The sequence below is a fragment of the Podarcis erhardii genome, assembly GCF_964252035.2.
Source record: "Podarcis erhardii genome assembly, chromosome: 2".
NCBI lineage: Eukaryota > Metazoa > Chordata > Lepidosauria > Squamata > Lacertidae > Podarcis > Podarcis erhardii.
The window spans coordinates 52,261,732-52,289,609 of NC_138498.1; the positions used below are offsets into that span (position 1 = coordinate 52,261,732).

The following is a 27,878-nucleotide window of genomic DNA, read 5'->3' on the forward strand; positions in this document are numbered from 1 at the left end:
TTGATATGTTGCATGTACAAATTAATCAGTGAAATGTTTAACTTCAGAATAATCTCTGCAATGGTTTCCCCCTTTCAGTTCATAAGCAAAGCTGGCAGATATTTTGCACCTCAGAATAATCCGCTGCTGTTTCCCTTTTCTTTTTTAAATCTGAGGGAATGCAGCCTTTGGCAGAAAAGAAGTTGCTCACCCCTGATGTATATACAGTTGTTAATTCAAACTCAGGGCAAAAGTCAACCCTGTTCCATGAAGCTAAATTTAGGGGCATTTTTCGATTGCCTCTGTTTTATAGAACTGGATCGAGGCTTGACCGAACCCCAGATCCAAGTGATCTGCCGCCAGATGCTAGAAGCCCTAGACTACCTCCACAGCAAGAAGATAATCCATCGGGACCTGAAGGCAGGCAACGTGCTGCTGACCCTGGATGGAGACATCAAGCTTGGTGAGGCAAACTAGTTAGCCTTTGTGTAAGATGGGTGCAAAGCTGCTTCCTGCACATAGTGAGATGCGTGGCTGAAAACAGTGGCTGCAGCTTTGTTGTTGTTGTTGTTGTTGTTGTTGTTGTTGTTGTTGTTGTTGTTGTTGTTGTTGTTTTAAAAACAGTAACTGTAAGAACTGTTGTGTGACCACATGAGAAAATTATGCATGCTTGGCTGCTGTAGAATAATCATTTGTTAGGTTTGTTGTCTCTCCACCCTTTTCCTCTGAGCAGCTGGGAGCCACGTTGTAGCCTTGCAACATCCCTGAGGGGTCATTTGAGCAGAGAGACAGAGACCTACTGAAAGCTACCCAGTAAGCTTCCTGGCCAAGCAGGGATTTTCAACCCTCTCTCAAGAAGATCTCAAACAGTGTATTTACTTAGAAGTCAGTCTCAGTACATTCACTGAGACTTACTCCCAGGTAACTGTGCATAGAATTAGACACAAGAAAAAGCAGAAACAATGTTAACTGGAAATACCAGTGGGGCCTCAAACAAATTTTTGCAATGTGGAGTGGTGCAAATTCTATACTGCAGTCAGTTAACAATGTGGTCTTTCAAAATACTCCATTACATTCAATTTATCCCACCCTCAGAATAACCAGTTAGGATCTGATATCTGTTCATATTCCTCTTTGGACTGTCTTGATGGATGCCCCTTAGAGAGGGTTTTCCTATTATGTTTGTACTTTTGCAAACCTTTGAGTTTCCAGAAACATATTTATAACCTAGAATCAGTCAGTGTTGACATCAGCTAAATCTGTGAATGGAGAGGTGCTGAGGGTTATTCTTTTCAGCTTAATTAGAATATTTTTCTCTCTTCACCCTAGAATTCGTAGGGTTAAAATTATGCCAGTTCCGCCTCTTTGAATGATAGTACCCACCAGAATGGATGTTCTTCAGAATGGGGATAGGTTGTATTGGGTCCAGAAAGACTTAAAACAAAACAAAAAACCAACAACAAATCTGGGGTTATCATCTGCAGAATTTAAAGGGGAGACTGATAAATGCAACTTTTTTCATTCTATATGGGATTGTGTATAAATTAATGTCTGCCACAGGAATTGGCATGTTTTCTGTGCAAGCTGGAGAGGGTGTAGTTTGTTAGCGAGGACAAGGTGACGTTTCCTACACTTCATCACCTTTTCAGTGGAAATTTTCTAGAAAGAGGAGGAAGAATAACCCTTAACACAAAATAGAACTGCAGACAACAGCAGGAAGCAGGAGAAAACAATTGATGATTTGTTAGGATTTTGCTGAGGTTTCTAACTACTTAACTGTTAAAATAAAGTGCTCCCCTAACCCGATGGGAAATGAAAGGGCTTCCTTTAGCATCCCCTGTTATTGTGGCAGAATAAAATAAAATAAATAAATACAATTACCTTCGCTTTGGTGGGGCACAGTTAGCAAAAATCTGCTACAGTATTTAAACTTCCGACCCTCATTGGGACAGTCTCTTTTGTCGATGTGAGATGGATTTTGCTCCATGTGATTATTATGCATGTGTCGTGGTTACCTAGAACTCCTCTGTTTGTTGAAATCACGTTCTAGTTTGCATCTGCTGATGAAAAATGTGTCCAGCTACAAGTAGTCCTAGAGCTTGTCCACACTTCTGCTTATCCCGTGCCTAGAAAGCACAGGTCTGAGAGGTTTCCCCTTCCCCACTCCTTTCCCCGGGGAGACAAGAGGGAGTGTGCATAAGCCCTTGCACTTTGTCAGAACCTTAGCCTAGGGCCTAGGCATTGTCCTGGCCACTTGGATAATCTTGATTGTTTTCAGGGAGTCTCTTGGTGACAGAAGGTAGCTCTTTGCTTGAGCTGCTTAAGGCACACAAGCACCTTGCAGCCGGTGTCAGAGGATTTAACATGATCAAACTCTTTTCAGCGGATTTTGGAGTATCTGCCAAAAACATGAAGACTTTGCAAAGACGGGATTCCTTCATTGGGACACCATACTGGTGAGTAAATGAATTCAGATTTGCAAGATGCTTGAAAAGGCCACCACCAAATAAGAGCATATCTATTCCAGCTCAAGAAAGAAGGTGCTACTTGCCTCTTGGCTGAATTGTAAACTATCCACACAAGTGGAAGTGGTGTCAGAGAATGTGTGCCCATGTGTATATGCCGTGTGCTTGGTGTTTTCTCCTGGGGTCCCCCAAATGGCACTTGGCACCCCAGCACCACCAGACACCTGCCAAGGTCCCCAGCCCCTCCTAGCCTTTAAAAAAAATATATTTATTTGTTTTTTGCTGTGATGGGCTGTTGCCTGTTTTTTTGCCTGCATTTCATTTGTTTTTGGTTTTTGGAGAGGGAGCGTTGTAGGTGTTCTGCCTCTTTTCAGTGGTGTGTGTCTGAGTATAACGTGTTTTTCTTCTGCAAAATGGATATTTCGTGATGCTCGTAATCATTTCTTAGGTTTCCAAAGGTGCCCCTGGGCTCAAGAAGGTTGAGGATCTCTGTTTTACTCTCAGTGCTGTGCAATTACATCTTTGTGTGTATTTTAATGAATTGAATCATAAGAGATTCATAAGAGTGCACATGTCTGCTGGCCCTGGAGGTTGGTGGGAGACAAGCTGGGCCAGTGGTTGCCACATTTCGGCTCAGAAGGCAGGAACCGGCCAGTTGGCTGGCTAGGGGCACATGCCCGGCTTTGCCCGCCAAGATTCCCTCCTGTTGAGTTGAGCCCTGCCTGCCTCCTCACTACAAAGTGCTTCAAGCATAGGGGAACACAAAGAGTACATCAACAAACTTGCAGAGGGGGGAAACTATGTTGAGTGTCCTGCATTGCTGGGGGTGGACTAGATGATTCTTGGGGTCCCTTCCAACTCTCCAATTCTATGAGTCTATGCAAATAGGCAAGAGGCTGCAAACCTAGATGAAAGGCAGCTTTTAATTATTGTTTTATGTGGCATCAGTGAAAATGCTACAAGTCCCATAACTGGAATGAGATGTTGATGAATCTAGGCCATTCTCTCCCCCTGCCCCTTTCTTTTACTCCCTACCATTTGGTGGAATGTCCTTTTTGAAGCAGTTCCAAGTGTATGAGAGCAGTGATTCACTCTAGGAATTTAATCTCTAAATCAGCCACGTTGCTAAGGGGATGCAATCAGTGCGCATTAATTTGCCATCTAAAGCAACATCCAGGCCAGATGTCATTGGCCTGCTGGTTTTCTGTCGCTGCAGCCTGTTGAGCATGGAGAGATGAATGGTGGTTGCCGGAGGGGGGGCGGGTGAACTGGATACTGTCTTTAGCTGATAGATTTAACCATTTCCACGTCCCATTTATTGCAATGGGAGAATTATGTGTGTTCTCAACTCTCCAGTAAAAATCAGTGTGACCTATAAGTGCTTAACTCTGGATAGATCATGCCAAGGGCAGCAGAAGAGGCTTCTCCCCAATTCATTCAAGAACTAGCTGCAGAGTCATATTTCTGATGCTTACAACTGACTCTAGGCTAATAACTGATTAAATATATAGATTAGCTGGGGTGGGGAAGTGTTCTTCAAAACCACTGATCAATGGTAATATGTTGGTAGCAGAACACCCTATTCTTTGTTACTTTCTCTTTAGGATGGCTCCTGAAGTGGTGATGTGCGAGACCATGAAAGACACCCCCTACGACTACAAGGCTGACATCTGGTCCTTGGGCATAACTCTGATAGAAATGGCCCAGATAGAGCCACCTCATCATGAACTCAATCCCATGAGGGTCCTGCTGAAAATAGCCAAATCTGATCCTCCCACTCTTAACTATCCCTCAAAGTGGTGAGAAGACCATTTTCTTTTTTTAAGTGCATTTGCACTTGTGGGTCTGTGAGAGGGTGGTCTGTCTGTTGGTCGGTCGGTCTCTGTTTGTTTACCCAAACAACTGTGGGTCACCTTTGTCTAGATAAAGATAATAACAAGGACTAATTTCTTCTGTACAAACCCCCACTTGTCCATGTGCTCACTGAATAACCTTAGGCAAGACCAATTTTTCAACCTACCCTATTTCCATGAAGCGCTTTCATGAGGATGTGGGGAGATAACCCAATGTATGCCACTCTGAGCTCTTCAGAGGAAGGGTGCCATACAAACTTAGCATATAATAGCACCACTCTTTCTCAACCTTGTGCCTCCTTGATGTTTTGGGTTGCATCCCTAGAGCCACCACTGGTCAGAGTCGGCCATGGGTGTGAAACTGGATCTGGCCCAATTCCCACCCCTTACAGGCCAACTTTCCGTTCTCTACACACATCTGGCCTACACATCGTTGCCCTTTCACTCCTTTAGAGTATTTCCTGTGCGTTCTCCAAGTGTATAGATGCTGCATTGAAGTAAATACCTAGCCTGACCTTCTGGTTGTTAAAGAGAGGAGTGAACAGCCCTGAAGCTTTTTCTCCCTATGCTCCACAGTCCAAATCATACAGGATCACATTCAATGAAAACCACTGGGTGGTAGCTTCCATGGATAAACTTGCTTGTGACACAGTTTCTGCAGTCGTGTGTAGAAACTGCCAACAAGTTCTTTGTCCTGGCTTTACATAGAAGACAACATTGGATGGGAAAGCTGGGGGGGGGCAGGGTGATGTTATTATCGCTTGCCTGACAGAAGGCTTTGTATTAACACGAGCTCAAGCGTACAATTGTCCTCATGTGAGCTTGCTAACATTTGGGCTTTTTGGCATGAATTGAGAAATAGAGTGACAGCCTGTAACTTGCTTCTGAACAGCTGTTGCTCCGGAGCTTTAAAGGGAAGTGCTAAATCTGTAATTAACCAGGCAACATTTCTGCGTATTCAGAAAATGTTATTGTTTTTAATATGTTTGTGCTGCTTTGTCTCAATAGCTCTTCCTTTCAACCCATTAGAGCTAACTGAACAATAATTTGTGGCGATAACACTGGGAATATAATTGGTGTGGGCTGTGGGGTACTTGGAACCGTTTCCTCCCTTCTGAAGTTCTAGCCAACTCTGTTTGTTTCTTTGTGCATAAAGGTCTCCAGAATTTAATGACTTCCTGAAGACTGCACTTGATAAGAACCCCGAGACACGTCCAACTGCAGCACAATTGCTGGAGGTAAGTGCAGGATCCCCAGTCAATAAATGCATAAAATAGATACATACATGAGCAACTTCTTGCAGGTTGGTAGCCCACGTAGTGCAAACTTGTTTTTGTTGTGCTGATGCATAGAAAAGTTGAGCCTGTCTGCTGTAATTGTGGCTCCTAACTGGACACAAACTATACCACTGTTAGGAGGTATAGCAAAGCAAATTTGACTGCCAGTGCTGACTTCCCAGCCTCCCCTTACTTTTACTGGGCCTTCCAGTTGCTTCCACCTACCCACCTGTCTCCAGTGTAAAAAAAGGTGGCTGTAATTTTCTAGCAACACTCATACAGCAGCCACCATTCCTAGATGCGTCTTTATTTTTGAAAATTCTCCTTGGCTACTTTAGAACCATGCATAGCATTTGTGTGTATTTTTTCAGTTTCTGTCCAAATGGTTACACTTTACTATGAGCCTTTGGTTAAAAAGGAAAAGTTGTCTAATCAATTTCTGCATCTAATGTGGCTTGTTGGAAGAGTTCTGAGTGTATTGATTCTATGAAACAGAGAGGAATTTGGCAGTACTGTATTGTCAACCAGGGGACGATTTCTTAATGAGGTTTGGGGCCAGTTCGCATGCTTACTTGGTTGGATGACCCTCTTCTCTGTGGTGCTAGGAAGTAGATGTGCGCACACATCTTTGCACTATGCATGTAATGGCACAGGTGACTTGTCCGCTGCACATGGAGGTCCAAATCTGGAGATTATTCCTCTCCAGGAGGAAGAATAGAAAGCATGAGTGGGAATTGGGGCTGCTCATGGAGCACATGTGTCATACATTAACAGTGCAGTCCTATGGATGTCTCCTCTGAAATGAGCCTCATGGAGTTCAGTGGTGCTTCCTCCCAGGTTAGTGTTAAGGACTATGCAGCCTCAATAACCTGTGCAATGTAGGCCTGTGATGTGCCTTTTCCTCTGTGAACGAGGGTAAATGTGCCAACAGACTTTGAGACTATTCTGCTTAGTTTGTATAGAGGGTTTTTGCACTGTCGCCAGGTATGTTTGTACTTATGCAAACCATCTTGGTACAGAGCACATGGGGCTCTTAAGGACCACGTCACACACTCCTTTCAGCTGCTTGAGTTGCTCATGGGAACACTGTTCTTGTGTAAGCATTGTAATGGGATCTGGGGGCTTATGGCTATCAAGCTGTAACAACTTCCATGTTCAAGAACATTAATATTGAAGACCCCATCTGCACAGTCCATTTAGAGCAGTATCACGCCACTTTAAGCAGTCATGCTTTCCCAAAGAATCCTGGGAAGTGAAGTTTGTTAAGGGTGCTGAGAGTTGTTAGGAGAGCACTACTCACCTCACAGAGTTCCCTGGGAAGATGGATTGATGTTTAACTACTCTCTGGATTGCAGCTCTGAGATGGGAACAGGGATCTCTTAACTCTCAGCACTCTTAACCAACTGCAGTTCCCAGGGTTCTTTGGGAGATGCTATGACTGTTCAAAGTGTCATGGTACAGCTTTCAGTCAAATCAATCAGTTTATTTGTATGCTCCCTTTCCAAAGTTAACACCACGCTCAAGGCAGTTTACAACATATTTTTAAAAAATTGCATAGCTACAAACATAACAGAAGTAGTCATAAACAACAAACAAAACAACAAAAGTGCACAACCAAACTGAACAATTTCCACATAGATCGTAAGATACAAAATAAAGATACAAAAAATTTAACAGCAACAGCCCCCTGCAAAAAACCCCACCCTATACAGATACCCCAGTCCAAGATTCTGTTCACCAGCCTCAGCTTTTGTAGCTGGAGTCAGTCAGGGCCTCGCCCTCCCTGGTCATGTGGGGAAAGACCTGCAAGGCTGGGAGGGAGCAGGTCTTCCAGGACTTACAGCCAATTGCTGCCACATGGATTGAATGTGACCCATGAGGATACATTTTTGTCTGCCTCACTGCAATCCTGCTCAGTTTTAATCAAGGTGTTTTGAAACTCTTCCCCCATAGTTTCACCTGCAAGGGAAAAAGAGAGAATTGTTCCCTGCAGTTGTGAGAGACAAGTATTCCACATCTTTGCATTTTTTTTTCTACTTGGGTAGTTGTTTTCTCCAACTATATAAGCACAACTGTGCCACAAACTTAGCTGAGCCCTCACAACACATGCAGGGGTCGAATGGCATTACAAAATGCCCTTCTGGTCCCTGTATTGCCTCCTGGAGAGACTGTTTTGCTCCCAAGAATACTGCCTGTGATTCAGCATGTCCATTTCAAAGCTAGAGAGGATGCAGACTGCCCATAGCACTTGTATGAGAGATTACATTTCTTATGAGTCTACTTGCATGAATGAATTCGGGCAGGGGTGGGGGGAGCAGCTGAAAGTGGCCCCTGAAGTCCACTTTGAGTCATCATGACTTGGGTTGCAGAATTATTCATTCCAATACGGTCACACATTCTTGGTTTTCAGCATCCTTTTGTCAGCAAGGTCACTACTAACAGAGCCCTACGTGAGCTTGTGGCTGAGGCAAAGGCTGAAGTGATGGAGGAAATTGAAGACAATAGAGAGGAAGGAGAAGAGGATGACTCACCAGAATGTGCATCTGTAAGTTTTGTTCTTTCTGTCGTCTTTCATTCTTTCTATCTATCCTGGTGCATGAAGGAAACACTTCTTTTTAAGAAGGAAGGCAAACCCCAACACCTGCGGGAATACACAAAATGCTTATATTTTTCAAGACGCTTTCACAACAAAAGCTAGCTAGATACAGAAAAGTAAACTGAGGACCACCTTTGACCCCTGCATTGACTGTGTTTTTCTCGGGATGGGGGTGGGGAGCCACATTGTTTTTTCTCATGCAGGTGGACAGGAAAAATGCCTCCTTGGTTGGGGAGCGATTCCTCTTCACGCAGCAGCCAACAAGCCCTGGAAACAATGTGATGGGCAGAAAGCCAGCCCCTTCGCTTTCCTCTCGTGAGAGAAGTCTCCTAAGTTAATGCTGAATGTGTCTCTTCATGTGTACACTCACTATATGGCTAAAATGGCCACATGGGAAGATGTTGTCTGCTGCCTCCTTTGCCCCAAGGAAAATGTCCCTGTGCCATTTGGGACTAAAAATGTGTTCTATGCCCTTGATCCTGCTGGCTGGTATTGGGCTTGGCTTGTGCAGATAGGAGGCTATGGGAGAAGTTGTATTTATGTGTGTGTGTTCGTTCATTCATTCATTCATTCATTCATTCATGGAAGCAGTTCAGAAACAACTGGCAAGATTAAATATGTTGTTGATGGCTGATGCTAGGGTTCCATTCGAAAAGAGGTCTGTTCTGACCCAGGGCAAGGGATGCGGGGGGCATGTTCCTTATCCTACATGGAATGTTTCTGTGGAGAAAATGATGAAACTGCTTCAGGCACAACACCATTCCCTGGAGCCTGGCAAACCAGACTTTGGAGTTTTTGCAGACTTCCTTCGATTGTCTAGGACTTGGACAGAAAATAGACAAAGTTTCAAGGGGGTATTTGAAATCGCCAAGAGAGGTGCTTTCTCAACATTCATGAGAACAAACCGAAAACTCTTCTCATGGAAGCTCTAATTGTCACTGCTCTGTGTCCTACACCTGTACCCCAACCCATTGTTCCCTTAAACTCAAGCACCCGGTGCCAGTCCTGGGAAAGAAGTTAAGGAGTGCTTTCTCTCTGACTGAAGCTGCAATTAGGAAATGCAAGCCTGGCTCCTCAAGGGAGGTGAGGGTGTTGAGGACAAGTGGCTGTGTGTTTCCTTCTCCCTCCCAACTCTGGAACTACCTTTAGATGTGGGAAGAGCAACACAACTGCTGTCCCTGAGGAGGTCCTCATCTGTGGAGGCTGAAGACTCAGTGTCAGGAATTGCGGGCAGGTCTTCTTCACTCCTCCTTCCACTCAACCCCCAACATGTAAGAGGGAGAGTAGAGTCTTCAATTGTTGCTTAAAGAGCTCCCAGAGATGACACCCATGACAAATTTTTAGAGCTTGTTGATGGTACTTGTTTTTTCTGCCAGTTTTATTCATGTGTTTTTATCTTCTAGCTTTTTAATTATGTAAGCTGCTCTGGTGAAGGATAGTATATAATATATGTTTTAAATCAATTATTTGAAATGAAGCAAAAAGTAGAAGACAAAAGATCTGCTAGTTCAAGGTTTCAATGGTCTCCTTACACTACAAATATTCAGAGGCAGAGGACATTTTGGTCTTGTTTTTTTTAAAAAACAACACACAATACATTTCTCAATGCATATGTTCGGTATTTGACTCCTCAATTAAGTTTTTTAAGGAGAACAAAGTCAAAATTTATGACCTTTCTCTTTCCCTTTTCTTTACTCAGCCCCTTGATGCTAATAAGAGGGACTCTTCTGTGCCAAGCCAGAGCCAGCTAAGTTTGCAAAAAGAGAAGTCTCCAGAAAACGGCTTGTCACTTGTGGCCAATGGACCCATGTTGCCTCTACAGCAAGTCACTGAAGCCATAAATGGGAAGGGCAACAAGGTTTCAAAGGAAGTGGCTAGCGATGGAAAACCAGGCAAAAACAACAGCAGTACAAACTTGTCTGGAATTGAGGATTACACAGATGAAGCCAGTACCAAAGAAAAGCCAGACGCCAGCCCCCAGTTGCTGCAACTCAACAAGAACGTTAAGGCAGCCGAGAACAGCAGTCTTGTCTACCAAAATAAGGACACTGAACCAGTAAGCAAAGATGATTCCAATGTGGGAAGCCGGCCAGAGAGCAGCCTCCTTGAGACGCCGGTTGAAGAGAAGCTCCCCAATGGGAGTTTGAGTTCTTCCTCTCAGTTTGAGGATGGCAGCTCCAAGCAGGACTCTGATTCAGGTAGCACCTCTGCCTCAGAGAGCATGGACCTCAGTATCTCCTTGTCTACCGACCTGTCCCTGAACAGAGGCAGCGGGTCCCTCTCTCTCAAGGTAAGAATTTGGGCTCACCAAGTGGGATTTGTGTATCATGGAAACCAGGCTTCACTCAGCAAACCTTTAAGCAAGATATCTCTCTAACTCATTCTCCAACAAACTTCCTTCCTTATTCATATTTTGCAACTTAAGTGGGAGGATGTTAGCGAAGGCTGTTCCTTGATCTGTAGAAAGGTACTGACTCAACCAACTCCTCCTCTCTTGCTGGGATGTCCAGTGGTGCTGGGAATGGAGCCTTCTTCCCCATCACTGCCTGAACTCTCCCCAACTTCAATCCCAGAGTACTTATTCTCTGACAGATCCTTCCATCCCCATCTCAGCTGGCATCACAAGGCCCATGACAACTTCTGGCCTCCAGAGGCATGTCTGATGTTGTGAGAACCTGACTTCTTCTTCTGGGAGGGAGTGGGGAGGAGGTTGGCATTCTAGCACTCATGATTTCAGGAGTGTTTTCAAGCTCTGTTTGAATGCTCAGAGAACTGGCTAGCCGTTAGCCACTTCTAGATTTTGCCTGTCCCTTGCCAACATCACATTCTTACTTTCCAGTGGACTGTTCTTTTTTGAACTTTACTCTCCCCCTACTCATTCCCAAAGTTACTTCAGATTAGCAAAAATTTAAATATGCTGTAAATATTTCTGATTATGCAAGTGAAGCATACTTGTGGAAAGCCTGATTTGCACTTTTAGTTCCCTCTCAGAATTTGAGTCTCTTTGGCAGAAATGTTCACTTCTTTCTGTTCTCGTCTCCACCAACCCACTGCTCCTGACACTAATGATGCTCTTCTTAAAAATAACTGTAGGATAGTCAGGTGTGCATTAAATTATGTCTTAATCTCCCCAATCCAACATTTTTTCTTTTTTGTTCTTTATCTCTGTTTCTTTTGCTGAATTGTTGGCATGTGATACCTAAATACAGTAAAGCAGTTTTGTCAGCACATGTTAACATTTTACCCTCCAAGATCCTACACAGATTTGCTAAATTTCACTTCAAAGATTGTTGCTGTCCTTGAAGTCATGTAGAGCTTGAAACTGTGTGTGTGTTTATTTGTTTTAATGGTTGATTCTATCATGGGGCCAGGACACAAAATTTACTCCTACATGAGATAGCTGATTCTTAAAGTCTCTCCTGAGTTATCTTCCTTGAAGAGTCTCATAAAACCATTATTGGGCGGGTGGTAATAAATCTGAATGTTGTAATAAATCCTAGTTGTCAGTTCCCAACTTTAGTCACCTTTGTTCTTGTTAGGCTGTGATATATATATATATGTAATTTTCTTTAATGGTTGGTTCACCATAATAAACATTCGATTGATTACATAGGATGCAAAAATGCAGAAGATGACACTGAAACGGACCAGGAGATTTGTTGTGGATGGAGTAGAAGTGAGCGTCACTACCTCAAAAATCATCAGTGAGGATGAGAAGAAAGATGAAGAGATGAGATTCCTCAGGCAAGCTGAAAATCAGGGGGATTTTCGGGGGAGGGTGGAGATATGGACACACCAGGCTTTCTCAGAATATGGTTTTCTCTATGCTTTTCACTTTTCCATAGAGTTGTATGAAGTGGTAGGGAACCAGGGGACCCATCACACAATATATTTTGGGAAGTTAAAAATATAGCATGAATGTGGCAGATCTGTAAAAACATGATCTCCTTATGAGTAGCAGGGAGTTATGGCCATTTCCAGAGCCTATCTGAGTGTACAAATTAAGGTTGTTGCTATATGGTGTATATAGCAGCTTGTTAGAAGTGTTTGTGAAGCCAGACCTGTTTTTGTCCTGTTGCTTTTAAGTGCCACTTCTGGTGGTTCTCCTGCTTAGTGAAGTGACTGTCTTCAAATTCATAGGTTTCTTCTCTGACATGGCAAATGGTGGACATGAACAGACAAGGTGCTCATCAAGGATGGTGTGGACCAAAAACCTGGCAGCAGCACTGCCATATAGCCTAGTGCCAGACAGTGAACAGCCTTTAAACTGCTCTGGTCTGTGGTCCAAAGCCCACAACTTAGTTGTTTTTTGGCATAAAATCAATATAAATACTGACCTATGAGTTTAGGACTCTTTTTCTTCCTCCCTCCCTTCCTCCCTCCCTCCCTTCTTCTCTTCCCATCCCCTTTCCTGAACTAGGGGGTCAATAGGGACTTCACTGTAGACGTACAGCAGTTTCTGATAAGTGTCTAACAGCAAATTCAGGTACTTCTCTTCACAGAGCTACAAAAGCATACTTTTCGAAAGCCTTACCTTGTTGATAGGTCTACAACCTAAACAAAATCTGACAGGTGACACCAACTTTCTAATCCTGGACTTAAAAATAATCAGGGGAGACCCACAACTATAGCTTGTAGCATTTGTCTGAGCCCGCTGGGCTTCAGTCAGTGAGGTATGCTTCCTCATAGTTCACTGTGGGGTCATATTGTACGTCTATTTATTCACAGTGTCTGTACAAGGAAGGTGAATAATTCAAGGCCGGCGTACAGGGAAGCAGCCCCTTCTCAATATCCTGCCTGGAAGGGACAAGTGGTGAGAAGTGTAGCTGTGACACAAGGAGGCAGAAACTCCTTGAAGCAACGTTTCTGACACTAGGAACACTCAGTCAGTCACCCCTGTGGTTATTTTAGTATGGATTGTCTTCCATGTCTCCCCCTCCCTTTTTTTAGCTTCCAGAGACCGCTTGCCCTGGCATTACAGGGAGAGCTGGTCCTCCACTCCTGAACTTCTTCTCCACTTTAATCCTATAGGCGCCAGGAGTTGCGGGAGCTGCGTCTGCTTCAGAAAGAGGAGCACCGGAACCAGACCCAGCTGACCAGCAAGCATCACCTGCAGTTGGAGCAAATGCTGAAGCGCTTTGAGCAGGAAATGCACGTACGTGGCAAAGAGAAGCCAAATTCCTCTTCCCTCCCTCTTATTCAAAGATATCGGGCCGCATGCTGGTGGGAAGCAGTGGGGAGAGGAGAAACACACCGCTCACAAGGCATATATTGTACAACCTGTTAGCCAGACTAGGCAGGACGCTAGCCACTAGGAATGAAACTGGAGGCATGCTGATGGAATCAATAGCTTTTCCCTCCCTATGCTGGGGCTATGTGGCGAGGGGAAGGGCCATTGTAAATGGACATTTCCATCCAGTCTGGCATTGGCTGTGTTCTGGTGCTACTCTTGTGGCAGAAGGCCTTTTCTTTGCAGCAGTTCAACAAGAAAAGTGGTCACCTCGGATGCTGGAGACGTCTGCTGCAATGGCCCAGCGTTTGAGGGGTCAAAAAGAAATGATGTGGAAACAAAACAATAGGCCTTAAAACCCTATGTGAATCTTTCTCAGTTTCAAATATATGCCGCTGCCCCCCCTTTTTTTTTTAAAAAAAGGTGACATTTTCTTCAGGCTATTTCTCCCCCCCCCCCCCCCCATAAATACATGTGTACTTTTACATATTCTGGAGTCTTTCAGCAGAACTTGGGATGTTCTTTCTCTTCTGTCAGTGTTGATTTTAAATCTGGCCAAGAAGAAAAGTAACATCTCTGAAGCCATGTTATAGCATTCCTGCAAAGAATAGCTTAGCATAGGTTGGATGCTTCAAAGTGCGTGTTTCTTCCTGTGTGTTAAACCTGACAGGATAAGGAGACAATGCAAGATTGTCATATTTTTAATTGAGGAACAGTTTCAGCTTGTTCCTGTATGCCTTCAAATTTTCCAGAAACCTTGTGGAATCAAAAATAACGAGGCACTTGCTGAAACTGCAACGCAACACATTCACAGCTATTGTGGCACTCCCCATATACGTATCCTCATATGCCTAACAATTTCCCGAACTCTCTCATGCAAATATTCCACATTTTCATTTCTGCTTAAAAGCGAGGACACATATTTGGGGGCTGGAGTCCCCAGTTTTCTGCAGCATGTGTGCTTGTTCCATATTTTAAGTATTACTAAAGCCAGCTCCTCCTTCCTTTCCCTTCCCAGCCCCCATGGCATACAGTTAAAAGAATGGCAAAGGGTGTACAATGGGGGTTGCAAAAGGTTATTAGGCCTTCAAGGATCTGTTCGAGTAGATTGACTGAGACTCATCTTAGGAAACCACAGGTAAACTTTTTACGGGGCTGAGCTGGGCCCCTGACAAAATCCCCCACACAAGGTGTCTCTAGCAGTGTCATGTACTGTGCTCCGTTTAAGGGAACGTCAGACAGTGGCCCCTGTCAAATCCCAGAGAGACCCTGCTAGTCAATGTAGCCAGTACTGAGTTAGAGTGACAAGTGGTGTGACTTGGTTCCTTCCCAGCCTTCCTTTAAAATGGAATTCAGTAGTCAGTAGCTCTGTCTGCAGCAGTTAAATGTGTGACCCACACAATGCATTTTCCGTTAGGACTCTGCTGTGCTTAAGCCTCAGTATGTTTGGAATATGTTTCCATTTCTCACCCTTATGTAAGTTAAGATCTCTCTTGGGAAGAAGGCTTTCTGAAGGTGTGAATGGTTTTGGAGGAAGTGCAATAGCTACACAGGCACTGTGGTATGGAAAGTGGGGCGGGGGTGGGGAAGTATTATCTGAACCAGAGGGAGTAGTGTAGAGTTTGCACATGCAGACTGTTCCATTATTGGGTGTTCCTTCAGCCTGCCTCTCTCTGAGTTGGTTTAGCCCAAATATTCTTGTAAAACTCTGCCAAAATCCTGCGCGCTGGTTTCAGTCCTGTTGCTGGCAGATATTTCTCCTTCCTTGAGGAAAAGGCGGGCGAGCATTCTTTCCTGTTCTGCTTCAGCCACAGCCTGTAAGCAGATGCAGCCATCTCATCTGCTTGCTCCAGCTCATGCCCTCCAGGCATCTCTGCTGCTAAATGTGTCAGAAGGCAGTGCTTCTCAGGAGATCCAGGTGTGTGGCAGGAGAGAACATTGTCACACACACATCCGGCTCCTAGTCTGCTCCCTGCCGTATATATGTGAGGGAAGTAGAAGGTTACTGCAGCTTGTTTACTCTTCCCTTCCGTTTCTGTGAGGTAGCTTACACAGAGTAATATATATATATATATATATATATATATATATATATATATATATATATATATATGCTTTCGTAGATTTTCACGGGTACAGGAATGCAGGTTTTGGTGTCCTCGGGTGTCTTCCCGTGTAAAAGTTGGGGTGTCTAGGCGACGTTTCGACGAGGTCTCACTCGTCATCTTCAGGCTGGTGCTTTCGGCTTCTTGTTACTGGAACAGAGCAGGATCTCAGTGTTTGAGTTCCTATAAATACTGTAGAGGGGGTGTGGTGTATAGCCTCCAATGTTCTGGGCAGAGAGGAAGTTCCCAGGCTAGTGTGCCTTTTCTTCTTTTGTTCCTTAATTACTTGAGAGATATCTTGAGTGATTTCTTGAGTGATATCCTGAGTACCACTTAGGTGGGTCATTAGGTGTGGATTAGTTGTTAAAGTCTTTGTGTCTTGACCTCTTGAACTTTGTGAAGAGTTTTCCTCAGAAACCCCAAGGATAAAATCCAGTTGGAAAACCAAGGGATCTATGAAATACCCTGCAAAGTCTGCCCAGCCACGTACATTGGACAAACAAACAGACGAATAAATGCACGTATCGCAGAACACAAGAATGCCGTCAAAAAAGAAGAAAAAACTTCCTCTCTTTTCCAACACATGAAAGAAACAGGACACGAAATTAATTTTGCAGATTCCAAATTGCTCTTTAACACGGAACATCACCACAAGAGAATAATCATGGAAGCCATCGAGATAGAGAAACACCCTCACAACATGAACAAGCGTGACGACACATCCCGCTTGCCAGACATCTGGAAATTAGCCCTCCCCACAAAAACTGACACCAGATCCAGAGGCACACAGAACGCCAACACCAATCAACCACACCAGACCCAAACCCAGACCCTCTCCACAGATGAATTACAGACACCATCCAGTAGCCAATCCATGGTGGCACCTCCGGATGCTGCACCCCCCTGCAATCCCTACACAGATCTGGCTGACACAAGCCACAAAACCACAGCTCGCCCCTATACACGAAGCCAAGCCAGAGCACAACTAAGTACAGTACAGCCATCTTCTCAGGAAAACTCTTCACAAAGTTCAAGAGGTCAAGACACAAAGACTTTAACAACTAATCCACACCTAATGACCCACCTAAGTGGTACTCAGGATATCACTCAAGAAATCACTCAAGATATCTCTCAAGTAATTAAGGAACAAAAGAAGAAAAGGCACACTAGCCTGGGAACTTCCTCTCTGCCCAGAACATTGGAGGCTATACACCACACCCCCTCTACAGTATTTATAGGAACTCAAACACTGAGATCCTGCTCTGTTCCAGTAACAAGAAGCCGAAAGCACCAGCCTGAAGATGACGAGTGAGACCTCGTCAAAACGTCGCCTAGACACCCCAACTTTTACACGGGAAGACACCCGAGGACACCAAAACCTGCATATATATATATATATATATATAAAAAAAATATGGCATGCAAAGAAACAATATCAACAATGGAAGCAATTAAAGCAACTCACATTTCTCACAAATCAGCCTTTTTACAAATAATGTTCACAAAACCTTCAGTGTATGAGCTTAATTTTTTAAAAATCGCAATGTCATCTCATAAAACATATTTTTAATCCTTTTCTTATTGTTTAGAACAGGTATCTTCAGCCTTTTACAGACCTACCGTTTCACCCAAAGATGCATTTGAGGACTCATTTCTTAATCTTTTCTTAATATATTTTCATGGTGGCAGTGCTTCTTTTGCAACCCTCATTGGATTGGGTCACGAACCACTAGTGGGACCAGACCCACAAGATGTAGACCAGTGGTTTAGAAACTCTGGTTTTTTATTCTGGTTTCAGAATAGTGAGGCAAGCTTCCCTAGGCTTATGAGTTCCATAGGACAGAGGCCACTACTGAAAGGGCCCTGTCATACTCTCTCACCAGTCTTATTCCATATATGGGGGGGGGGAAGGACCGTAGCCAAGTGGTAGAGGATTTGCTTTGCATGCAGAATGTCCAAGGTTCAATCTCCAACATCTCCAGGTAGGTCTGGGAAAGCCCCCTGCCTGAAACACTGTTGATGTGTGAGGTGCTTGTATGGGAAGAGAAACTACCAAGGATGCACTGTCCCCAGGCTATGTGCCTTCAGTATTTAGAACTGCTAATGCTCAGAGATGCAACAAGATTTGGATATGTTCAAAAAAGTCTTAAGGTGGATTTATTCTAAGTTGTGCCTTTGCACTTTGCTTTATTAACTAAATGATGAAAAATACTAATGTAGTCAAATCTCTCAACTAAGTATAAGGAAGTCTGAATGTCCTCTTTGGTCTCGTATAGACAAAGAAGAAATTCTATGACACTGAACTGGAAAATCTGGAACGTCAGCAGAAGCAGCAAATTGAAAAGATGGAGCAGGACCACACGCTGCGCCGCCGTGAAGAGTCCAAGCGTATCCGTGCTGAGCAGGAACGAGATCTTGTTAAATTTCAGGAGCACCTGAAGCAAAGGAAGAAGGAGGTGAGAGTCAACGGTGGGCCAAAATCTTGCACAGGGAAATCTTAGATTTAGTTGTTGGCACTGGCCTATCTGAAAGCCCCCTCAGTCCTCTTGCTGTCATTGGCTGAGGGAAGGGAAGCTGAGGGCACAGTGCCAAGATTTAGGGGTGCTGAAGAAAGGGAGGAGAGTGAACAGCGAACAGCGAAACAGAAGCTATGCAAATGCACACAGACAGACACTTGCCCATCCTCCATTGTCACAGCTCAGGGGCACATTCCATCCAGGCAAAAGCACTTGAGGAGGTGGGTAGGGGTGCAGCCAGGGCAGGGAGCATGACCTAGAGATTCCTGAGGGCCAGGTAGAGGCCAAAGGGTCACATTCTGTCCCTAGGCCCTGAGGGTTCCCTACCCTTTTTCTAAATTCACTTGTCTGTAACTATGCTGCCAGGGAAGAATGTAAATGTAAGAACCACCCCCACCCAGAAACAAGAGACGTAAGAAACCCTAACAGAAAAATAGGTGAGGGTGAAATGAAAGCAAATCAAAGTGATAGCATAGTGTCAGCATAAAACTGGAGAACTGAAAGCCAAACCATCAGGTGACACAGCCAACGTGACAAATCACTTTTGCTCAGACTTGTTAGGAAATTGGACCAGTAAGAACTTTTGTTGGTGTCTTTCATTTCAAGCTCAAGAGTGACATTGAGAAGCTTCCCCGACAACAGCGCAAGGGGACCATGAAAACAAAGTTGGAGGAGTTTGCACAGAGAAAGCAAGTCATGGTAAGCTCTAGAGATATTAAGTCCGTGGTGTGGCCAAGCCCCAATGGACACATTTGATTCCCTGCCTCCCAGTTATCAGGATGAGTAAGGCAGGATGGGGAAGCAGAATCATACCACCCATCCTGCTCTCACTCATAAGAAAAGTTTTAGGCATCATACCAATAAGAGCATCTCTTTTGCTCCTATCTCCTTTCTTCCAGGAGCAAGAGTTTGAAGCCAAACAGGCTGAGGATCTGGAACAGGCCATGAAGAATATCACCACCCAAAATCGGAAGGAGATCTGTGACAAGGAGCGAGAGTGCCTCAACAAAAAACAACAGCTTATGAGAGGTGAGAGGGTGTCCTCCCCCCCCCCCCAAAAAAAGAAGAAGTGGGGAGGAGATTTCTCTAACTTGGTGCCCTCCAGATGTTGATGGACTACAGCTCCCATTAGTCAGGCATGCTGGGGCTCATGGGGATGGGATTCAAAACACCCTCAAGACACTAGGTGGGGTGAGTTTCCTTCAAGAGAGTTATTGACATAACTATAAGCAAGCAGGTGAGATAGCACCAAAGACAGTAGCAAAAAGCATGCCACGTCCTGTCAAAGCATTCAGTAGTCGTAATATTAACGAACAATGTAATTTGGAAAGAGTAGCCAAGCAGTCTCAAGCTGCAGTTTTTCCCAATAGCTTATAGCCACAATACAGCCTTGGAGGGGGGAAAAGGGGGGTATAGCACTTTTCTCTTAACTGCAAGGATTCTCTAGCCGCCTTTCTGCCCCTTCTGCATCCTTCTTTCATGCCTTCTGCACCTCTGCCCAAAGAAATTCCTGCCTTTCTTATCATCTCACCCCTCAAGTATAGACCTGGCAGCACCAGGAGTTGCAGGAGTATAAATGACGTTAAGGGACAGTGATTGAGCCTGGGGTCAGACTTCATTGAGTCCAAGGTGGTCCAACATGCGATCCAAGGGCCTCATGCTGCCCTTGATGCCTTTTTGGGTGGCTCTCGGGCAGCCCTTGTGCTGCCTTCACATTGCCTTCCCAAAGCTAGGTAAGCCAAGTGCTGGGCTTTCACAAGGAGACGTGAGGGCTCTGGCAGGGTCTTGGAGTCCTCCCACCTCCTTCCCAAAACCTGGCTAGCACTTTCCCAGCTTTAAGAAGGCGGGGACACCAAATGTTGACCTCCCCCTGTGTGACAAGGCAGTGTGCAACCTTTGGGTTCCATAGTACTCCTGTGGCCCACTTGGTATGAAAAGTTAGACTGCCCTGCTAGTCTGTGCTTCTTTTTCTCTTTCTTGCATACTATCCTCTCCCTTCCTTGGTCAGCTTACCCTACAGATTTGCCTTGAGTATTTGGTTAGGCTGAGGTGGTGGTTGTGCTTGGAAAGGGGAGCGGGGAAATGACTGGATTCTCCAGTGGAGGATGGTCAATTAAGGCGAGTGGGGAATAGCTCTGCCCACCTTATTTGACCCTCAGCCAGCCTCCACCTTCTTGCCTTCTCGCTGGCAATCAGTCCAGGAAGTGGCATTGCCAGTCATCTTCCTCCTCAGTCTCAGTGTTGCCGTTGTAGAATTTTGCAGGGAGGAGGATGGGGATACAACTAGAATTGCTTGGCATGCTCTGCCTGTCTTTGGCTCTGGCTCCATTTGCTGTGGGTCTTGCTGCCTTCTGCCCTACTGTTCCCCGTGGGTACCAGCCACCATTGAGAAGTCCCTTTATCTTCTGGAATCGCATGTGATTGATAACTTCTTTGCCTATTTCCCCCCCTCTGTGGTAAAGTGTGTAATGACCATATGCCATTTTATACCTTTTTCTCAGATCGGGAAGCTACCATCTGGGATCTGGAAGAGCACCACCTACAGGAGAAACACCAGCTTATTAAGCAACAGCTGAAAGACCAGTATTTCCTCCAGAGGCATGAACTGGTCCGGAAACATGAGAAGGTAGCGGAGTTTCAGTCTGATTTATTTTCTTTAATGACTCTAATGCTTCCTACGGATGAGCAAGGTGTGGAGTTGCTGTAAAAAAATTGACCTCAGCAGATTTACAGAAAATGGCCTCCTTGTTGCTTGCTCGCATTGGGTGTGAGTACTGCATATATTTAACCATAGTCAATGCAGTCAAACATATAAAGTCCAGAGACGGAATAACTATGGTCAGTTATAGGAGTACAGTTTTGTGCTTATAGATTCATAGACCCATAGAATTGTAGAGTTGAATGGAAACCAAAGGATCATCTAGATCAGTGTTTCCCAACCTTGGGTCTCCAGCTGTTTTCCCATAATCCCTGACCACAGATCTGGCTAGCTAGGGATGATGGGAGTTGTAGTCCAAAAACAGCTGAAGACCCAAGGTTGGGAAACACTGATCTAGACCAACTCCCAGCAATGCAGGAATCACAGCTGAAAAATCCCCGACAGATGACAATCCAACCTCTGTTTACAAACTTCCAATGAAGAAGAGTCCACCACTTACTTTAGGCCAGCCTTCACCATTCTGGTGCCCTCAAATCTTTTGGACTACAACTCTCATCAACCCAGACCAGCACAGCCTCTCTCATATGCAGTTTGTTTGTTTGTTTGTTTGTTTGTTTGTTTGTTTGTTTGTTTGTTTGTGTGAGTGAGTGAGTGAGTGAGTGTGCTTCAATAGGACCAATGTCAAAGTATTCTTGCCATAGTGTCTGTTGCATTTCCATTAGTTTTTATCTAACTGGGGCCCTTGAATAAGCCATGGTGAATCTTCATAGAAGTGGTTTTATTTTCCTTAAACTAAACTTGCACTATCTTTGTCTGTCCCCTTTGTGGTCTGTTGAATATTACCCTGGGCAAATATCCAATGTCACCATTCACTTTGACTGTAAACTTGCAACATTTATTGTATTGACTTACCTCCCCAACCCTGGGCTGCCGTTGCTATTCCAGGAGCGTGAGCAAATGCAACGGTATAACCAGCGAATGATGGAGCAGCTGAAAATTCGGCAGCAGCAAGAGAAAGGCCGCCTCCCCAAAATTCAGAGGAGCGAAGGGAAGACCCGCATGGCCATGTATAAGAAGAGCCTCCATATCAGCTCCAGTGGAAGCGCCTCAGAACAGAGGGAGAAGATAAAACAGGTGAAGGATAGCACTAGAACCCTTGACGGAAGGATTCGATTTGTGGCGCTTTCATTCACTCATTCATTCAACCATCTATATCACACCTTTTTCTCCAATGAGGTCAAGGTAGCACACACAGTTCCTGCCCCCCAACTCATTAGTTAACCCCCACAACAAACCTGTGAGGTAGGTTAGGCTGAGAGGCAGTGACACTGCATTTGGATTCCTGCAAGCGAGGACTGTTAATCATAGAATTGTAGAGTTGGAAGGGATGATGAGGATCATCTAGTCCAACTCCCTGCAATGCAGGAATCTTTCACCCAGTGTGGAAAGGACGGTTGTAGACTATACATGGAGGGTCCCTTGCTCAACAGCACGTACTTCCAGAAGCCACTGGTCCAGGCTGTTGACAGATATTTGCTCAGTTCCATCTGATATCACTGACGTTTTAAGCTCCAATGCTATATAAAGCACAAGTTAATACTGCCAGAGGGTTTCAGACAGTGGGTAGCTCAAGAAACCTTCCTGCAACACCTGTTAATGGTTTCATGGAAGGGTGGGAAGGTCATAGCTATGCCCCCTGCATTGCTCTGGCACCTGTGGTGCAACTAATACAAGGTGCCGTGGAATCAGATCATAGAAGCTGAGAGGGGGCATTTCCCCCTGAAAATAAATTGTTCTCACATTTGTGACCCTCCATGTCTTCGTTGTGCAGCATTCTAGCTCCTGGTATATATATAAAAAAAATGTAGGGAGCCATGTTTAAAATTCCTGTGAACATAGCCTGGTGATTTAAAACCACAGTGAACGATAGTGATGTTGGGTTGCTCCCTTCTGTTTCAGTTTGCACAGCAGGAGGAAAAAAGGCAGAAAGCTGAGCGACTGCAGCAGCAGCAGAAACATGAGATGCAGACGAAGGATATGAGTGCCCAGTGTGAGAGCAACATGAATGAACTCCAACAGTTACAGGTAACTTAACACCGGCTCAGCTTTAGGTATGCTTGGGCGGGGTGTGGCGTGCCACTAGTTTGGCTCATAGAGAAAAATCTGGCATCCATTCTGAAAAGTTGGTTCATCCTACCTGACAACAAAACCCTCCCAGAAATGGAAAATGTGCTTCAGTATTTCTTGTTTTTGCTTCTGGCATGTCGTGACATTTTGCATCCTATCTTTCTGTAAAGATGGTATATATATGGAGGCTATCTCATTTAATCCTCACAGCAACCCTATGAGGTATGATAGACACGGAGAGAGTGAATTTTCCAAAGCCTCTCAATGGGGTTTGTGGCTGAGCAGCCTCTAACCATGACATTCATTGGCTCCAAATTGAGTGGAAGCAAAAGGTTTCTGGAATGAACATAGAATGAGTTGGGATTTTGTTGCTTTTGAAGTAAATCTTGTTCTTTCCTGGTCTTGGAAAGTCATGTTGGGTTTATAAATCAAGTCAGCAGGGATGCTGGATTTGATACTGACCTTTTTGCTCTGCAGAGCTTCCCTCATTTGTATTTCTTCTGACGTTTTAAATCTGTATAGAATGAGAAGTGTCATCTCTTGGTTGAACATGAGACCCAGAAACTGAAAGCTCTGGATGAAAACCACAATCAGAACTTGAAGGACTGGCGGGATAAGCTGAGGCCACGAAAAAAGGTGACAGCTAAAGAAAGTTGGAAAAAAACTTCAAACATCATTAGCATGGGGGGGGGGGTAGAAATCAAAGGTTCAGTATTGAACTTTTGACTTTCAGATCAATTTGCCAAATCAAATACTCGGGGCGAGGGGAATACTTTGTGTTCATTGAAATGCTAGCAGTAATTTTTATTCCAGTCTGTATTTTTATTGGATTTAAAATTGTTTTTATATTTGAAAGTGTTCTATATGTTATTATTGTCTGAGATGCTTCCTAAGAAGCTATTCAGAACTGTAATGAAATAAATAAACCATTTGGATTTGGAGGAGGGTTGAATTAGATCAACCTATTTCTGAAATGTTGCAAATTTAGGTTTTTGGATTTGGTTCTCTCCCCCTCTAATTTCATCTAATTTTGTTTCATTTTTGACAACTCATATACATAAGCCAGGGTTGGGGAACCTCCACCCTGTGAGCCAAACTTGGCCTGCCAGATCATTTTTGGGAAGCTGCACCCACCCTCCACCTGACATCATACCTGGTGGGGGAAGTGGCTTCCATTCCATGGAAACTCTTCTCTTTGAATGCTGCTCTTTGAACCACCCCCCCCCCAAATTAGAGATTCAAAGAGTAGCATAGGGCAGCCCCAATTTTCAGAGGGTTAAGGAGTAATGAGGGTTAAGGAATAATGAGGAAAAGGGCTTTCAAATTGCCATTTGTAAACAGTCCTGTACTGCTCTTTAAACATCAGATTTTCAGAGATGTAAGGAACAGCATGGGGATGTTTGCAAATGGCTATTAAACAGGGGCATCAAAGTGCAGCATCATGTGACATCACTATGATGTCTGCCAGGTCTTGGGAGATTAAGATCTGGCCCCCTCCTGTCCAGAAAGTTTTCCCCATCCCTGATGTAAACTGACAGGAATCCAGGTGGCTGAGAACAGTGAAGTGATTACAGCTTGAATCATTTCTTCAACTGAGCTCATTTCTCTTCGCATTTCAGGCTTTGGAAGATGAACTGAATCAGAAGAAGCGAGAGCAAGAAATGTTCTTCAAACTCAGTGATGAGACCGATGGTCAGCCTTCAAGGTCGCCAAACAAGCCTGCCAAATTTGTCCCATTCAGTTCTGCAGAGGCTTCATAACCCTTGGATTAGTGGACAGAAAGGCAATCCCTGCCTTTGTCCACAGAGAAGTTGACCCAAAGGACTGTCAGGGCTCCCTTTTCTCCTGCGCCAACTCTGATTTCCTCTTTTGTCTGAGACAACCAATGTGGCCTGAGGTCTGTTCCCCTAGAGATGAGACAGCTTCCCATTCATGTGGCCCTGGCTGGTGCTGACCAGCTGCACTTGGAGAGTTGTGGCTGAGCTTCAGAGGGTAGAGCTAATGGGGTCATGTGCAGAGTTCACACTGCTTGCTGATCCCATTGCCCAAACCTTGGGCAGTTTTCTCTCTTGAAGGGATGAATGTTGGTGACCTAAAAGATTGTTGATGGCTGTTAAGTGCTGCTGATAAACTTGCCTGTTTAATTTTCTAACTAGTTCTCCTGTTAGGCCCAACTTGCTTTGTCTGTCAGTGGATCTCACTTAACCTTTTAGTCTTAATGGTCGAACCATTTACTGCCTTGAAGCACTGGGAGTTTAACTTCACAGCTTACAAAAGACAACAAGAAATTGTTAGCTTTTATTGTGGCCTCCATCTTTGTCAGTTAAACAAAGGGCTCCTTCTCCTCTCCTCCTAGGGCCTAGAATCTAGGCTTTCCCAATGAAACTCATCAGTTCCTCAGCTTGTTTTGAAGTGACCCAGCACACCACCCTGGTAACGTGTGACACAATTTCTGCCCTTTCTCAAAGAGTTACCACAACCTGAAACATACAAGTAGAGTGTTTAAATCAAATCAGTCCCGAGTCAAAGGCTGACCACAAAGGCAATGAGAAGCTTATGATCCAACTTAGAGTGCAATTCAACAGTTGTGAAGGCTGCATATACATGGTCAGCTGTGGAAATTGCTGCCCAGTTTTGGAATGTTTAACTTTGCACACCTGCCCCAATTAATAAGCTGTGCAGAGGCCCACACAGTTCAGATCCTAAAATGGTGGGTAACATAAAGGTCTGGTCTTTGCTCTTCACTTTCCCCTCCTCTTCCGTTGTGAGGCAATGGGTTTCTTTTCCCTGTGTTCATCAACAGGGAGTTCTGTCTCTCCTGTCTCCATTTCTTTCCCCAGCCCAATTGGTCCAGAAGGCAAAGCTTGTGCTGCTCAGGTTATGGCAAGAGCTAATGGCTGCTCTTTCCAATATATTAAATAGAAGAAAAGTGCAAATGCCTTGTAGCAGCAAGTTTACAACTGGCCTAAGGTTAAAGGCATCTTGTTTTGCATCATCTCATGTGAGTTTCATAGGACATCAGTTGCTAGCTTTTAGTTTTTGTTTTTTAAGGTCTGCTGTATAAACTATTGGGTGTGCTGTGATTTGAGAACATGATGTTGGCCTAAACCATCATTTTGGCCAGTGTGTATCCCTTTGCTGCTACTTTTGAGTTTATAGCAAGCCAGAATGATCCAGGTAAGCGGAGCCCCATATAGCAGAATAGAATTTGATACATTTGAAATGCTGAAGATTATCAACATGTCATTATCTTTAAGTCTTCCAAAGGCTGTTTTTAAACCAAAGATGTGTTATTTTCCCCTCACACCTTGCTCACTCCCCATTTCACTATTAAAATACATATTTCAGGAAATGACAAGGCTTTATCAGTTTGGCCAATTTGCATTTCCCTAGACATTAAATCTATATTGATGCTTTGCACAGTACAATTCACATAATCCTCTATCTGGGTCAGCTGTTTGTGGTAAATGTTTAAATTTGGTACTTCATTCAAACAAAGTCTTCACACTTCATTGGTACTTCATTCAAACAAAGTCTTCACAGTTCATTGTGCCTTCTCAAAGCACTTAGGTTGGCAAAATGCTCCAGTGTTCCTTTTTGTGTATCACTCAGGACTTTTCCAGCACTAGCTCTGTATAGGAAATAATGCTTTTCTTTCACTGTCTTCCTATAAAGCCATGTTGCTGCTGATGTGATTTCTGTTCTCAGAGTTAATTTGCTGGAATGGAAACAGAGGTCTAGCAAATGCATTGGCTGCTGCCAGACTGCAGTTTCACTGTCTTGTTTAAGAGACTCCGTATTCTGGATATTTTAGAGGCTAGAAAATGTGCACCCAGAAACCATGTCCTGTTCTAAATAATTGTGTTTTGAGATACTGTCTTGTGAGAGAAACTGGAACAGAGCCTGTGAATGGGTTGTGTTCTGAAAACTCAAAGATCCTAATTTTCTCCAAACCTGAAAGCCAGTTTCTGTTCTAACTTTATGTTGCAAGTTTTTGATAGTTTGCATTGTGCACAGGCTTGTGTATGTTGTGGACACACCCACATGCAGCTCAATCTCCGTATAAGTCAGCCAGTAGTTCATCTAATTGTCTTCATCCTTGGCCAAGAAATCAAACAAGAATTGCTAATTTTAATACTGCTGCAAGTTTGTGTGTGCTTATCTTTCTTTGTGTGCCAGTCTGGTCTTGACTGCTACCAAGCGCTGCTGTAATTTTACAAAAGTGCAATATTTACCTTGTGCAGTGTTGCAAGAATGTCCTGCTCCTTTTGTGGCAAGAAAGTGTCACTTTTCTTTATTTTTCTCTTTCCCCTAACCCAAACAAAACCAACTTTTTCTTTCTCTTCCTTGGCATAAAACTACAATATTTTTTACATGGGGGGACCTGATTCTTCTATCCAAAAGGGTTTTCTTTTTGGGGGAAACCACTATGATGTAAATAATCGAATAAAAACGTTACCACGGTGAGCGCCTGCATTTGCGTCCTGAACACTTGTATTTGTTGCCTGTGGGTTTTGGTCAGCAGTGCTGACTTGTGTTTGTACATAAATTTGGCTTGAGCGTAATGGAATTTGATTCCTGCTTACCGAGATTCAAATCACCCCACAATCAACAGCTTTCGGGCTCAGAACCAAACAAACTTTTCTTAAAATATATATTGTCTCATTTTGAGAATGTGTGCATTGAAATGTGTTGGTAATAAAGCTATTAATTCTCAAAGCTAGCTGTGACCAGCTGGAGCTGTTTTTAATTTTCTCCTGCTAAACATCCAAGAATAGCTAAAGGGTGACACTGTTTGGTGAAGAGGGAGATCTGCACTTACCATCAGGCGTCACATCATCTCCCATTTTGAATCTGTTGCCCTTCTGTTTTGATATTAGCAATTATTGAGCACCTCCAGTGCCTATAAAAGCATGTGCAAAGTCTTGGGATGAAGACCCCCGTATAGTCCCCTAGCCATTTATTATACAGTACATGTGCTAGATAGTGTTTTCATGTGGAAATTGCCATTGATGGGTCAGTCATCTTTGCTGAGTAGGGGTTCCACAATTCCCTCAATGTGATGGAGTTG

General features: G+C 44.1%; 1 protein-coding gene across 2 annotated transcripts in view; it reads left to right on the forward strand.

Annotated features, from left to right (window-relative positions):
* STK10 (serine/threonine kinase 10) overlaps positions 1–27,530 on the forward strand; it is a 77,626-nt gene extending 50,096 nt beyond the window's left edge. For both annotated transcript variants that reach the window (XM_081852043.1, XM_081852044.1), the window contains 16 exons: positions 293–442; positions 2,363–2,435; positions 4,049–4,243; positions 5,454–5,535; positions 7,985–8,119; positions 9,870–10,460; positions 11,784–11,914; positions 13,202–13,325; positions 17,782–17,961; positions 18,628–18,720; positions 18,921–19,050; positions 20,523–20,647; positions 21,626–21,814; positions 22,640–22,765; positions 23,330–23,443; positions 24,427–27,530. In XM_081852043.1, coding sequence (XP_081708169.1) covers positions 293–442; positions 2,363–2,435; positions 4,049–4,243; positions 5,454–5,535; positions 7,985–8,119; positions 9,870–10,460; positions 11,784–11,914; positions 13,202–13,325; positions 17,782–17,961; positions 18,628–18,720; positions 18,921–19,050; positions 20,523–20,647; positions 21,626–21,814; positions 22,640–22,765; positions 23,330–23,443; positions 24,427–24,567 — 2,579 coding nt within the window. In that variant the 3' untranslated portion in view covers positions 24,568–27,530. The remainder of the gene's footprint in view (positions 1–292; positions 443–2,362; positions 2,436–4,048; positions 4,244–5,453; positions 5,536–7,984; positions 8,120–9,869; positions 10,461–11,783; positions 11,915–13,201; positions 13,326–17,781; positions 17,962–18,627; positions 18,721–18,920; positions 19,051–20,522; positions 20,648–21,625; positions 21,815–22,639; positions 22,766–23,329; positions 23,444–24,426) is intronic.
* Positions 27,531–27,878: the final 348 nt, after the last annotated feature.